The sequence below is a fragment of the Falco punctatus genome, assembly GCF_963210335.1.
Source record: "Falco punctatus genome assembly, chromosome: 5".
Classification (NCBI taxonomy): Eukaryota; Metazoa; Chordata; class Aves; order Falconiformes; family Falconidae; genus Falco; species Falco punctatus.
Window position 1 is genome coordinate 7069943 of NC_137584.1, and position 15506 is coordinate 7085448.

Sequence of the window (15506 nt, forward strand, 5' to 3'; positions counted from 1 at the left end):
TTGTTGTAAATACTTGGAAGCTTAAGCTGTTGCTCAATATATTGTTATGTGTATTTGTGAGTTTATTTACTTTTGTAGGGAAAGCATGTATTTAGTATAAACCAAGAAATATAACATAAATGAAAAATGGTACAACAGTTGACTGTGGGATCTGGGGTTGATAATTTGTTTCCAGGAGAGAGCTTCACCACTATGCTAGATCTTAGTTGTACAGCTTGATATGAATTGTACAGAGTGATGCATGTATTGGATCATTTTGTTTTAATGTCCCATTTTGTCTTTTGGCTTTTTCTAATAAGGAACTGAATTGTGCAAACATACGATTTGATAAAGTCTGCCTTGTTTTTAGTAAAAAATACAGCTGGATTACTTGAATTTTACTGTACTTGAAAAAAGTACCTTGAAGGTGTTAATTAGTGTGCTTTAAATTGCCCTGTGAAGTGTCTGCTTTCAAAATAAGTTTTCTACCAAAGCAGGCACTATTTTTATTAGAAAATTACATTGTCAGCGTTGGCCTATCAAAAGAAATATGGGCTGTGTTTTTTCATTTTTAAGCCTTTCTGCAATACTATCCAAGACAATTAATATGGTCTTGCAGAAATAGCAAGAGCATAGTTTGACATAGTTTCATTATTTTTCCCAATCATAATGTTCTTTCCCTTCAATAGCTTTATTTATAGACTCTTGTATTAGACTCAACATGTTAAATCTTCCAAATATGGAATCACTACTCAACTTGATAAATGAAGGACCAGATTCTTCCCTGTTTGCTGATGCTTATTCAGAGCAGAGCTGTAGCAATCAATGAACTGACACCAGCTTAAAGCTCAGTGTGGAAGCGTAGTGTTAAGACTGTTCCTGATTTTAAGATGACTAAGGTCAGACCAGAGCATGGTTTTAAACCTTAATTTTGCAGATACCACAGCTATGTTTTCAAACTAAACCCCCCCCACGTTTATTGCCCTTTCATGTTTTGTTAATTGGTGGGTTCTTGCTGTATGTATGGGCCTGAATTTATGAATACTGAATGGGTCTGATAAATTATTTCAGGTTTTGTGGTTATGGTATTTGTTTTCTTTTTATAGGTATGTTTATCATAGCTCCAAGTGGATGGTGGCTGGTAATGCTGACTCCCCGGTACCACCTCGTGTTTACATTCACCCTGATTCACCCGCCTCTGGGGAGACGTGGATGAGACAAGTGATCAGCTTTGACAAACTGAAGCTTACCAATAATGAGCTGGATGATCAAGGGCATGTGAGTACTTGCTCTTCTGCAGTATTATATGTAGGCACATTGCTCAGCCTTGAGGGACTGACGTACAGCTTCAGGGTGCCAGAAATAGGCTTGACTTTTCAAAGCTGTTTTGGAACTTTAAGTGTCCAGATCTAAAATCTGCTTACTTTCTACTCCAATAATTAACTGCTTATTAGAGCCTGCTGTTTTACTCCCCCCTCAAAAACAGAACTCCTTCTGCAAAGTAAGAATTTACAAGGCTAAATTGCCTAATACGAAGGGGCAGAATTGCTCTCGTGTTTTCCCACTGAGTGTGTTGCTTGCAACTTCTGCTCCGATCAAAAAGGACGCTGAAATTCACAAGTGGCTAGAAGAAACATTAATAGTGTGTAATAACTTCATGTGAATAAAAATACACTTAACTATTTTCTTAACCTAAACATTTGTGTGAAATCCCATGAGGTGTTAAGAATTGCAGTCAAAAACGAACAACATGGGAGCTGGGTTCGCTCCGATAATGATTTATTACATACCTTATGAAGCAAGACCCTTTCACAGCTGAGGCTCATTACTTCTGAAAAAACTGGCGAAGACGTATGCAGTATGAGTGTTCTGTTTGCAAGTTCTAAATTGTTTAGTTATGACATTATCTAATGTGACAAAATGTGTTATGTTAATATTTCCTTTTCTCTTCAAAACTGTTGAAACATGACAGATGTAAGCCAGTATCTCTCCACCAACGCCTAAAATAGTTTTGCTTGACACCTTAGGAAATAATTAAAAATGAGAATTGTTTTTAGTCAGGGTGAAGTCTTTAATTTTGAAAAATCCTGTAATAAATGGCAAATGTTGGCTTCCTTTCAGAAGGAGCATCGAGTTCCAAGTGGCAGAGTTTTAAGATGTTGGAGGCGAGTTTTGAGACAGGATGTGGATTCCATTGTCCTTAGTGTAGCCCGATGTATTAACCAGGATACTTTCTCCTTCATGGAAGGGAGTGAAAGGAAACGTACCTGGCACAGAGTACAAAGATACTACATGCATCTTTCAGTGTGGTTGTAACTCTGTGACATTAAGTCATATATTTTGTCAATACATACTCCAAGTTTAGGTATAAGATTTTTTTTCCCCCCCATTTGTGTTTGCAAGGGAGATTAACGTGTGCAGGAGCTACAACTGTTTATGTTACGGAGGCAGGAATACGGGAAACTGGCTAGACTGAGCTACCGAATGTGATAACAAGGGTAAAAAGCCTCGCTTTCATATAATACTGTTCATAATTTAATTGCACTCGTCCTTAAAAAGAACGTGAGGGTATTCACATCTCTTAAGTTAGCAGTGCTTTTCTTTAGGCTTGTAAGGAGGACATTTTTTATCACTTCTTTCCAGAATTAGTTATGGGGTCTCATTCAGCAGCGTCCATTTGAGTGAAGGTTAACACAAGTAGTTCCCTTAGTTTCCCCAGCATTTGTGTATTTGTGACTCTTCTTGAGTGGGAGTTGCTTTCTCTGAGTCCTGAGTCTATCGTAAGGGCTTTAAAAAGTGAAGTGGATGCAAATGGGTAAAACGTCGCTTTTTCAACAGAGAGCAGGCCAGCTGGTTTTTCTACTCCCTCGTTTCAGAGGGGCGATACGTGGGTACTGTGGTCCACCCAAGCACTTGCAGTCGAAAACTGCCCTGTGATAAAATCTCGGCTATGCAGAGAATTATATTACTGTACTTTTCCATCCCAGATCTTAGCTTTGTTTCTATTCTGCACTGAAACCTGTGTAGTGTACACTGCACACCATTATTCATAATGTGGGGGGATATAAATTTTCTGGTCTTTAGTTAAGTGTTTGGATTTGGAAACTAGTGAAGCAAAGCCCTAGTACAGTGATCTGAGACACATTGAACCGATTCAGAGCTACGGCAGCACCCCTCCTCCCCAAAATGGAAATTTAAGTATTAAAATAAAAGGACAAAAGAAGGATGACTGTAAAATAATTTCATATTTCTCAAATCTGGGAAATTGCAAACATGTCATTCATAATTACCAGAAAAGGCAAAAGCAGAAAGCAGAAAAGTGTCTCTTCCAATGGGTACATTTTTTCTTTTAAAGCTATGGTAGTGTGGAATGCTGTATTGAAAAAGCTATGTAGCCTCTGAATGCCTCCAGCAATAATGGAAAACGAATAATCATATTTTTGATGAATATAAAAACCAATTGTTTCTCATAAGCAGGAAGGAACCATTTTTCTCAAGAGGGTACCGGGTGAGGGATGGGGGATTAGGAGATCTAGGGGTCAAGGCTGCACTGTCCCTCAAATACTTGTTTTTACATCAGGTGTTCTGACTCTCCCACCCCTGTATGGGAGATGAGGTGTATTTTAGATTATTAGAAAGTTGTTTTTTTTCTCCTCCTGCTTAGGCAGAGCGGCTCAGAGGAGCCTTAGTGGGGTCTCTACACTCTGCCGTTGTTCCCCCAAGAAGTTCAAGCAGTGTTGGGCTTTGCTGTTGTACTTTGGGTGTGCTTTTCATGCTGTCTAATTGCGGGGCTTTAATAGTTGTTGAAATTGTTCCTTTATTCTGGCCGTGCTCCTCAGAGGTGTAAGCATTTGCAGAGTTTTTGTATTAAAATCCCAGGGCTAGGTTTTGATCTTGCAGGCTTTGAGGTAGGGAGTTTTCATGAGATCAGCCCAGAGCCCATTATCCTATTCCAGGGTATTAACTCTCAGAATCAGTGAGAGAAGTGGCCCATGTCGGTGGAAATGGGGGTGGTATTTGTAAACAGATGCTAAGGTAGTATTCCTGTGCAGTATTTATATTGCGGTAATAGTTCATGGCAGCCAGCTCCCCTTGCGTTGCGTTGGGCTGGAATTAGCTTCTTGTGAAAGGAGATCAGCCATCTCTAAGACGACTTGCTTTGCTGCTCGAACGCTTTCCGGGCGCCTTGCTGCCTGCTGCTATTTTCATCAGTATTTTGAGTGGGAGTTTGTGACAACGTAATTTTATAGCGCTGTTCCGTAGAGAGATTTTGAAGTACATCTGCACGTAGGACACTCTCTGATACATGAGTTCCACTTGCAGGCTGAGGAGATCAAGCAAAATTTGTAAGGAAATGTTTCCCTCGTGCGTTTTTAATCTCAAAAGGGAGTCCCACGGTGAATTTGCTTTGGAAAGATGGTGTGCTTACAGAGGTGTTAAGGTCTGATGGCATCGTGAAGACACATACTGCGGCATTTGTGTCTTTCATCAGAGTTTCGATGCTAAGAAAAAGTAAACCTGCATTTTGCAGTTGACAGAAGTGCGTGGTCTCGGTGCTCTTTTTTAACGGCTCTCATGCATCTCTCATCTGTGTAGTGAGTGCTGCATTGTAAAAGCAGTCTCTCCCTCTAGCTGGTTAGAGCTGGCTGATTTTTCTATTTTGATGCAGTTATTAATCTGAATTTGTGGGGGGGGGAGGGGAGAGTATTTTTGATGCTATTTTCCATGCTTTTCAGCTGAGTATTTTTTGATGCAGAGGAACATCTTTTAACTTCTAGTGAAAATGAGGCTGTTAGCGTGCTAATTGTTCCTTGGTGGCTGATTTTTTTTTTTTTTTTTTTTCCTATTTGAAAGTGGGGTGAGGCTGGAAGCAGAGGCGCACTGTTACTCTGCCCAGACTTGGCTCTAAGTAGTGAGCTCTGCTTACAGTCAATGGGTAGTTATATGTTCTTGTCACAACGAAAAGCTGGGAAACATCAGCGTTTGCACTTGCAGTTTTTGTCTTTGTGAAGAGGGAGTCCATGCTCCTCGGCCCCACATACTTCCCTGACTGCAGAAAGCCTGAACGCATGGGCTTTGCGAGGAGGATGAAAGGAGGATTTTTGGCAAACACAGCAGCAAGATGAGGACCATGCCAGTGGTGGGGAGGTGACTGTGCAGTCTGTGCACTGCTGAGCTACTGGAGGATTGGTATCTCCCCTGCGAAAAGGTATTGGCCTCTCGCTTGTTCTGGCTGTGATGGTTGTGCCATGTTGGTGCCCAAGCTCATGGTCAGCTCTGAGGCCTCATCACAGCAGCATTTCTCAAAAGCCACATTGCAAAGGTAAACCCAGCTTTGTGTGTCTGCACAGGTGCTTTGGTCGCCTTTGCTTTGCCGGGCTGTTGCCTTGCTCTGCTGCCTACCTGTGGTCTCCCTACTGTGGCGCTTCCAACTGATAGCGATGTCTTGACAGCTGCTGTGGTCAAAGTGTAATTTTGCTTTTGGCGGGAAACATTTATTCCCCCATGAAGTGTTTTGGTCTTCCCCTGTGAGGGGTTTGTAGAGAGAGGCAGACTCTTCAACCGTGAGTTGAAAGTAGTGCCAGTTCACGTTTGGCATTTGGTGGGACTTGTTCTGGTTGGGTTTTTTTATTGTTGGCTTTTAAGGGTACGAAGGGAAAGTTGCTGCTTCTACACTTAAACTGTTAGATCCCATCCGTGCTGTTAAATGTGCAAGCACTGCAAACGAAAAGCTGGAATCTCCTTTTCCTCAGCTTTTTTTTTCACAGTAGCTTTAGGTGATGCTTAGAGTAATAGAGCTAAGTGGTTTTTGGAGTGGGTGTTGCATCTGCCCCTCCTTTTATATCCTGTCTTCATAGTGTTGCTCTTTAATTCACCAGGGCTCTGCAGTTATGTATTATTTATTTAGAATTCAGCATCCTGATCATTAACAAAGATCCCATTGTACAAGGCATCTTATGAAATCAAGGAAAAAAATATTTCTTGCTGTGGATTTGCTAATTGTCTAACAGTGTGCCAGCACAGAAAATTTCAGTATAGCACAGAGCCAAGCCATGTTGCTCTTAAGAGACAAGAAGGATCAGTTTAGCTGTAATAGCCACCTAGATAAGGAGTAGGAGGTGTTCATCTCCACGCTGGTGTGACTTTACTTGTTCTGATACATGGGCAGAGCTGTTGGTAGCTGCCCAGCTTATTGTTGTGTATGGTCAAACCCGCCGTATCTGCAGCGGTAGTTTGCACTGCAGAGTTGGTGGGGTAAAGTAATCCAGGTGGGAGCCGAACGTGGCACGCTCAGTGGCACCCAGGCAAATGGCAAGGCACAGAATAATGGTGGGTTTGAACAGTGGAACAGAGCTTTCCTTGAGGATTTTTTTTTTTTCTGTTGCACCAGTATCTCCCCTGGTATTGCTGGGTGTTTGCAGAAAAACAGGGTCAGGAATGTGCGATCCTCCCTGCATTTTCATTGTGTAGGTCTTTGCCCCCGGAGAACCGAAAGAAGTGTTATAAAAGAGGATATACATTTGCATGATAAAAATCTCGCTCTGTTCAAGATTTCAGAAACTGGGAAAAGGCTTCATATGAGAACATCCATAGGGCACTCCTTGAGCAAATTACTTGGAGCCCGTGATGTCATTGTCAAAACCTTACTTACAGGCTAATAAACCCCTTGATTATCCAGAAACTTGGCTTATCCAAGCCCGGGTCATGTAGTCTGGCCAGGACCAAGTGTATTAAACTAGCCAAACTCTAGTTTATCCAAACGAATGTAATGTCCTCTATGTCATTTGGATGAATGAACTTCCACGATGTCTGGCATAGGGGCTTTGTTGAGTGCCTGAGCACATGTACGTTCTGAGGCTACTCAAGGAGCAGGAAATTAAAAAGCTTCCCCTGAATGCTGATTAGTGGTTCCACAGGCCAGTAGCCATAGGACTATTTATTTATCGGGTTACTAACGTCTTCGGCCTTCCAACAATAATAGTCGAGCTTCCAATTATTTTTTTTCTTGAAATCTTCTATTTTAGTAGTGGTTAGCTGAAATGGAGTAAAATAGAGGAAAAATTCTGTGTTTTAAATCTCCTCTCAAATTTGGGAGCAATAGCAAGAGGTATTTGTATTTGATTTTATGCACTGAGTTCATATACTTCTCATTTTATCATTTATCCTTAATTGAGCTCTTGTATGCTGGGAGGGGTTTATGTATTTATTACTCATTGTCTGTATTAATAGATCTAGGGTTATTAACACTTCATAAAATTTGGGTTTTGGTATTATATTACTCTGTATTTCTGCTTCTTCAGAGTGTGAGAGTCTCAGCGCATGTTCAAAACAAGATATGTTTCCAGCCTTCGGGATATCAGGAATAATATTGCTTTGAGCATATCCCAAAGGTTCCAAAAACAAAAGGCAACTGCTGCTGCTGTTAATCCTGTTAGATCAAATCGAGGGTCCAGAGGAAAAAAGTGACAAAACTTGCCGAATTCCAGTGGGCAGTGGGACCAGGACTTCACTCCTGTCTTTTTCTTTGTTTGTTTTTTGTTTTTGTTTGAGCTAGTCTCTGAATTTGGTGCTCTTGAGTTGTAATTTTTAAATGTTTAGGGTTGGCAATAACATAAATGCACAGGGATTAGGCTACTGTAATAAGAACCTTCAGAGGTTAAAGAAAACATTTGATTTCCAGTAAGTGGCATGGTAAACACATACCATAATCTGTTCCAAAAAGCTATTAGTCCTGAAACAGCAGGGTGCCCTTTCTAATGTTATCTTTTTCCTTTCGTGACTGTATAGATTATTCTTCACTCTATGCATAAATATCAGCCTCGTGTCCATGTCATCCGAAAAGATTGTGGAGATGATCTGTCCCCTGTCAAGCCTATCCCTTCAGGAGAAGGGGTGAAAGCCTTCTCCTTTCCAGAGACAGTTTTCACTACTGTCACAGCATACCAAAATCAACAGGTAACTTCGGCTTTCTGCTTAGCACTTTACAGGCTTTTCAGAGTAGACCAGGGAAGTACGAGACAGAAGAAAAGAGGGTGCATGCTTTTATTATATCACTTGTTAAAAAGCACTGTGTAAACTTTGTTTATATTTCAAGTAGCTTTCAGTAGTAGTATTGCAGCAGTGCCTGGAGGCTAAAGCTGAGACATCAGGCTATGTGGGCTAGATGCTGCATGTAAAAAGTCATTCTTATTATGGAGATCACACACTCTAATTAGCATAGTTAATAGTGTCTTAATTATAAATACAGCAGTGAAGCATAAGGCAAAGAGCAATCTAATTTCTAAAGGTGTTTTTGTACCTTTAGGTGTAGATACATGTCTGGATAGAATTTTTACAGCACTTTTATTCCTGACTCCAGTGATTTCAAAACTGTCAGGACCTTAACAGAGAGGCTGAGGTCTGAAGAAAGTTGCAGTCATTTCATCAACTACATTCAGCACGTATTAGTAACTGCAATTTATCTGGATCCACACAGATTCGAAGTCAAAAGTAAACAGCATGACTCCAGTGTTTGGCTCTTACTACCATTGGTTAAAGTATTAACATACATAGTGACACTGTAGTTAGTGTTGTGACAATTTTTCTCATTTCCACGTAAGTTATTTGAGCTACATCTGGGGAAATTATGTGTGTCTTGCTGTCTTTACAGAAGAGTAGGAGAGCCGTGTAAATACTGAAACATAATTATTTGGTGCTTATCCCATTTATTTAAATAAACTACAAGTATTGGGGGGTGGAGGTGGGAATGGTTGGAGTTTTTTTTCAGGAGGATAATAACCTAGAGATAATCTCTTTTTTTCACATTTACTTCTTAACCCGTACAGAAATAAAATTTAATATACATTTTATTGCAATTAAGCAGTATACTCACTGAGGTGAAGAATGACATTTGCCAGAAGATTTTTCTCAAGAATTCTGACCTGCCATTTGGTAGCATTAAATACCTGCTAGCTTCTCTGGGGATTTGCAAAAGTACCGATCAGAAGGCTGGCCCTGATTTTGCTGTGTTTCAGGACAGCCATTTTTAAACCATGCAAATGTGAAGATGTTTCTACTCCACTGTAGGCTTAATTCTGTCAGGAGGGTCATTTTGTGTGTTACTGACACTGAATTTGCAGGTAATCATTTCTGTAATCATACTCACAGATTACTCGTCTGAAGATTGATAGGAATCCATTCGCCAAAGGGTTTAGAGATTCAGGACGGAACAGGTAGGTGTTGGGGAAGGAGGGGGGTTTGTTACTGCTAACAGAGGTGGTTTGTGAAGGCTGATTGAGGGGAATACCTGTAAATACAGACAGGTTAGCCTGAGGACTCGGACGCCTTGAGGGACCACTTAGGTTTCCCAGTAATGTTCTCTGCCGTGGGCTCCCATTCCTACTCTTCTGACCATCTAGGTCAAGAACAGGTTAGCACTTGGCCTGACTCATGTACTCAAGCTTTCTTTTGGTGGAAGCAGCAGCATACCATGAAGGGTGCAAATGGAATTAGTGCATACTCAGGTCTGTGATTTCAGGTTGCTCCTGAAATCTCCTCTTTCTTCTGTCTGGAGACACAAATTGCAGATAGCAGTGTCAAACTGTAAGTCCAGGTTCTCTTGCACGTAAGTGGCATTTAGTATGGATGATTGGGTTGTTGTTTTCTCTTAAAGGGGGAGAAACTAAGTTGTTTCGTGCAGTAACCTAGTGTTTAGTACTCTCACCTAGGAGGTGGGAGACCTGTCTTCAAGTGGCTCTTTAGCCTAAGGAGTTTTAAATCCACTTCCTAGGTGAATGCCTTTCCTACTAGGCTATAGGTGACCTTGAAATGAGCCTGGTTTCCACCTCTTCCATTGCGGTCGGATTGATTAATTGCTTGTTCCCTCTTGATCCATGAATCTTTCAAAATAGCAATGGGGAATCTGAGTAGTGCAAAGTGGAGACTTGAGTCTAGTCCCTGCTGCCAGTAATGATGAGGTATTTTATCCAAAGACTGTTTAATGCAAAATACTTAAGCCTGTTACGAATTGTATGTTAAACCGTTTCAGCTAAAAAAAGCAGCATTTCATTGTGGTGCATATTATACACCAGTTCCAGTGACCACATTGTGTTTGGTGTCTACAGCTGCTATATTTATGATCTACCCTTGCAGAGAGGGGAGCAGACTGTGTGCTGGTAGGAATGCTCAGAGAGTATTTTCTGGTAGCTGCTTTATTGAGCTTCTCTTTTAGTGGAGGCTACAACATTAAAGCCTGTTTTGTGCTTCCACCTGAGTTATTTAAATGCTGAGACTGGGCAGTAGATGAGAGTAGTTTTTAGAAGATGAACAGTTATAGAAGGGGTAGGGTACTTGTAAAAATGTACAGGAATTCACTGTAAGTATCTTCAGTTTGCACTGTGCCTTTGCTGCTCTCTAAGATTTTTGTCTTCTAGCAAGAAACAATTGGCCATGCTCTGTCCTGGGGCCTGGAAGAGAAGATCCAGGCACTGGCATAAATAAAGTTTTGTCCTCCTTTGTAGCCTTCTAGTTTGAAAGTAAGTGAGCAGTAACTTCCAGATACATGCAGTGACTGAAAAAGCAAAACATGCTGTGTGTACTTGGCAGAGAAGTGTGACAGCTCTCCGTAGGCAGTGTCTCTGCTATGCATGCTTTTTGGAGAGCTATAAAATAAGTACTAAGGAGCCTCCTAAGAAGGGTGAAACCCTGACTCCTCTGAAATTTCTGAGTTTAAGCGGAGTTAGAATTTCTTCCATAGCGTTATATGAAACAAGAGAAGATGCCCTTGAAAACAGAGAGGAAAGAATCATACAGAAACCAGTTCTGAACTGCGTTTAACATGGTGGGGCAGCCCTGGTATTACCTGAGGATGGTGTGCGGTAAGAGTACTGCATCTGCAGCCATGCAAACCCACTCGCAGGACTGGGGGTATCCAGAGGGGTATTTTCGTTCGGCTCTAGGAATGTTTGATTCAGGCATTAGAAAAAAAGCAGGGTATTTTAATGGAAAGAAAGTTACAGTTTATGGAAATCGATTAGGAGGTCAGTCCTGTAGGAAGTGCCAGCCTCTGTGAGAAGCTTTGGAACTGGCTTGGGATGAAGTCTAAATGCTTTTACTGTGACAAACACACCTGTTGCAGATGTGACTGCCAACTCTTGTCCATTGCAAATTGATGTTGGGTTACTGAAGTCAGTATTGCTGTTTTCTTTGATAGACTGTGTGGTACTGAATAAGTGTGTTTGGGAATGCAGCTCAGCTTTTTAATTGTCAAGGAAAATTTCTTTTTTAATTTAAATTACTGGTTTACGCAGTTGATTATTAATTTGCTCTGTTGCTGAATATTGAAATGAAATGTTAAGTTTCTGTTATCATCGTTGTTCTAGCTGGTGTATTTATCACCAAGGCATTTTAGTCTGCAAGAAAAGTGTAAAATAAAAATACTGTGATACCATTATATCCAACTTTTCAATATTGTTTTAATTATTGCAGCTATCTCGTTCTGCTGTGCTGCATGCAAAAATTCTGTTTAATTAAAAATATTTCCTTTCAGGTCATTCTCCTTCAGTCCCACAGGCTCTTTTACAGAAATCAGTAGCTTCACCTTTTAAAAGCATTCCCTGTGCATTTGCAAAGTGCAACGGAATTTATGTGCTGAGAATAGTTTCGTTCTTCAGTTAGGCCTTAAGTTTGACCCTATAAAAACTTTTACTCAGGAAAGGACCAGAATTTCTCCCTTTAAATACTTCAGGAAAAACATAACTGTTTTGTTAAATAAACTTGGCCATTTGATAGCATAAATTAGGGTGGTGATAAAATGTGGAAATTGTTCAAAGGCATCTTGTATAAATTATCGCCTTGGCTACACTCCTCCAGGAGGTGGCTTTTATCTCTGCTTTAACTAGAAATGAAAATTCACCATAACAGCAGAAAATGAAGCCTATCTTTTTAGGCCAGGTTCAGCTAATAAAATGCTTTCTAAATGTTTCCTCACACGCATTTGTGACCGTGTTGGAAATGCAGTGGGGAAGAACAGTATCAGCAGAACACGCTGGTAGCTTCAAATTGGGCTGTTTGCATAATTTGAGTTCACGGAGTGCTGCTGCTCAAAGGCAAGCACTCGTATTTAGTGTGTGCCTGATGCTGACACTTAACAGGCCTTTGGGGCCCAGCAGCCAAAAATAACAGCAAAATTGTACCTCTGAGGTACATTATTCATAAAATTATATCAGAAAGCAAACAAGCCTATACCTTCAGGAAACAGAGATTCTTCCAAATACTGTCTGCCACAATTGTCTATCCAATTATTTTTATTTTGTCACAATAGTGTTGAAAGAAAATGACAAAATTTTTAGTTTCTAAAGGCATTTTGCTCAGCACTTAATAACCAAGGCACAACATTGCTTTATACATTTTAGTAGCAACAGAGAAGTACACCCATGCTTTGCTCATGCTATAATCATGTGATCATCATGTGATTTTCCAACTCGTCAATAATGACTGGTAATCCTATTTTAACAGAAACTGTTAGTGGATCACCTTTGTTCTAGGCAGAAATAGGAGATCATCCCTCTGGCCGTTAGAGCTGTTGCTCTTAAAGAAATATCATACTAGGAAAACATTCGGTGTCATTTTAGCCAGGTCTCTCCCCTCAAACAACCTTCCCCAAAAGGCCAAAACCATTGAAACAGAGAGCCAGCCTTCTGGAATTCAGAAACTCTTTGTGTGCTTCCAGCCCAGTGGCTGCATATCACAGTGATCTTATGGATAGGGATGTAAGACTCTTCTAAAAAGCAAAATGAACTTCAGAGTAATCCTGAAATGTTATTAATTTTTATACGTTTCTGAGGTAAAGTACCCAGAGACATGTGACAAGGTACAGCCTTCTTTCATGACATGGTGATGTTTTGGTTCTAAGTAGAATGGGACTGGAAGCTCTGGTAGAGTCTTATGCCTTCTGGAGACCTTCACTGAGGACACTTACATTTGAAGATATACCTGGGATACCCAAACAAGGTAATGGTCGTCTTTGTGTTCTTTCAAAACAAAAATGCATGAAGATAAAGCTTCACCCATCATGCTTTACAAAAGCCTAGGTAAGTGTGTCACTTGCGGAGAAAAAGCAACCAGCCAGCCCCAGTGTAGGCCATCACCTCTCATCAGAGTTATTCTGTTAGAAAACTAATGCTAACTTAACCACTGTGTCAATAAAACTGGTAGGCTGTAAAGATAAATCAGATCACATGTGGAGAAGAATGTCAGTTATTTAAGGATGGAACAACCTATTCCTTAGCATTATGTTCTGACTGGATACACAAGGTAGAGATCATTTATAGATTACTTCCTTTGCACGCATCCAAACTCCAGTATAGGAGTTACTTGTGTGTTTGAGAGAAAAAAAGAGAATGAGAGAAGAAATGTCCTCTTCAGTAATGAATAAGTAGTAGCAATCTTAATTGGGTATCTTCCTTGGAAAGCCTTCTTAATTCTTAAAGACCTAAAGATTTTCAGTAAAAGTCCCAACAAACTTTATCTGCATCCTAGAGCTTGAAAAAATGGACTTCCTCTCCACTTTGCTTTTTCCTGCTCCCCAGTCTGTAACCTCTTGGTTTCCGCTTCCCCCATTGTATAGGTAGTGCTGTGAGGGAGCGAGATACTGAACTGGCCTGTTTGGGCAGAGAGGGGTGTCTCTTTACTCTTTTCTGAGTTCCTTTATTTCCACAGTATGCCAATGCATATAGAAAACCTCTCAGCCTTTTCCCAACTAAATCTGATATAATGCTTCTGATTATTCACATTTTCTGCTACAAAAATTTAACAACATCCTACCTGTTTTCTTGATAATGTATTGCAAACTCATTTATTACCTTTGGACTAAAAATCCAGAAAATACGGAAATACGCAAAAATCACTTTTGTCAACTTCTTAGCCCAATCATGGTTAAAAAGGAGGTTTTGTGCCAAGTCACAGATATGTTTTATGAGGGTTGGCAGAGCGTTGAGTGGAGTATGGGCCTGGGGGACAGTCCTCATAAGAATGACCTGTAATGAGAAGTCAGCATCAGACCTGAAATACCTTGTGAGACTGTGTAAGACTCAAGGGCAACTCACTGCGAAGTTCATCCATCTAGGAGACAGACCAGCCGTGTTGCCCTGTTTATATGTAGCCGCACTGAGAGCAGGGGAACTGCTGCCATGAACTTTCCGTTTCCTTTTCTACTGTTGCCTGAGGTTAAGGAGCTTGTTGAAGTTACTGTTGATGTTCAGAGGATGGGAGCTGGGATCCTGGCAAAATCTTTAGTCTATACCTTGGACAGTAAGGTGGTTTAGAGGTTTGCTGAAAGTTCCCATTAGAAATTTGTCCTGGTTGTTAATGCTGGAAGTTCCTGTCTTCAGGTAGCAGAGGTGCTGCTGCAGACTGGAAGAAAAATAAGTATGCCTTACACCAGGATTTCTGGAATGTGGCATTGTCTCATTCTGCTTTGATCTTGTGGTGTCCTGTCAGCAGAGCAAGAAGCAGCAGGCAGAGTTCACTAATAATGTATTTTTCCTTGTACTAGCTCACCTATCATGAAAACCTGTTAGTTTGACAATGTGTGTGTCTTTGCAGCATCAAACTGTTTGATTGTTAACGTGATTCATAAACAGGAGAGTCTTCCCTGTTAAGTGCCTTCCACCTGGGAGACTGTGAAAGGCCCAAATTAGTTTTTCTACACTCATTTTTTGGGAGATAACAATCCCTTAAGAAAAGAAAATGTTTCTTGCAGCTGGGAAACTTTCAGTCCTGAGGAAAGGCCTCACCTGTAGCAAGTAGTCCGTTTTCAGGAGCATTCAGCACTGGTATTTGTCACGTAAAATGTCCTGGTATTGGTAAATGATAGTTTGCAGTCAGTTTGTTGCAAATCTAAACCTCCACTTACCTGTTCAAGAAAGGAAGCAGCTGTGCACAGTACTCAGCCTGTACTCTTTCTGAAGTTGTTTTGTAGTTTTGTTCTCAATTTTTTTTTTTTTTTTTTTGGTTTGAAGTTGGAAGAGTTTTGTTCTGAAGTTGTGAACTTTCCTGAAGCTGTTGAACTGTGGAGCCTCTATCATCTGAGCTGAGGAGCCAATTCCTTAGCTGGTGCTCTGACAGTGACAGTCAGGCACAGAGTGCGTAAGACACTCCAGTGTGTAGCAAAAGCATAGACAACACAAAACCTGTCATTTGGAAGAAGGCTTCCTGTGATGTGGTACTCACTTGTCTGCTTCTTAGCTGCCACACAATTTCCTTCCAGTATCAAATAAAGAGTAGCTAACCTTTTGGGCAGGAGCTGTAAGTATTGAGTGGTGGTTGCAAAAGCTTAACTTACGTTCTCTTTTTCAGTCAGGTTGTTTCATTAAAAATATGCATGTGCCATACACACACACCCCTGCACATGTGTGGACAGTATTTTTTGAATGAATTTGGGTTGTGTTTCATGTCAAGGGTTATTATGAAAGACGAAGGCCTTGATCTGTCACTTAGGAGGTGAACCTTTCCCAATGTGCTGCTTACACTGTAATATTCTCTTCCAG

The 15506-nt window shown here is 40.7% G+C and overlaps 1 protein-coding gene across 5 annotated transcripts in view; it reads left to right on the forward strand.

Moving 5' to 3' along the window:
* TBX18 (T-box transcription factor 18) overlaps positions 1–15506 on the forward strand; it is a 53045-nt gene that overhangs the window by 9316 nt on the left and 28223 nt on the right. For 4 of the 5 annotated variants that reach the window (XR_013928462.1, XM_080389372.1, XM_080389373.1 and 1 more), the window contains 4 exons: positions 1086–1257; positions 7768–7935; positions 9127–9191; positions 12872–12969. Coding sequence is in view for 4 of the 5 variants with exons in the window: in XM_080389372.1 (XP_080245498.1) it covers positions 1086–1257; positions 7768–7935; positions 9127–9191; positions 12872–12969 (503 nt within the window). In the remaining variant the exon portion in view is untranslated. The remainder of the gene's footprint in view (positions 1–1085; positions 1258–7767; positions 7936–9126; positions 9192–12871; positions 12970–15506) is intronic. The other variant, XM_080389374.1, reaches the window with a different exon arrangement.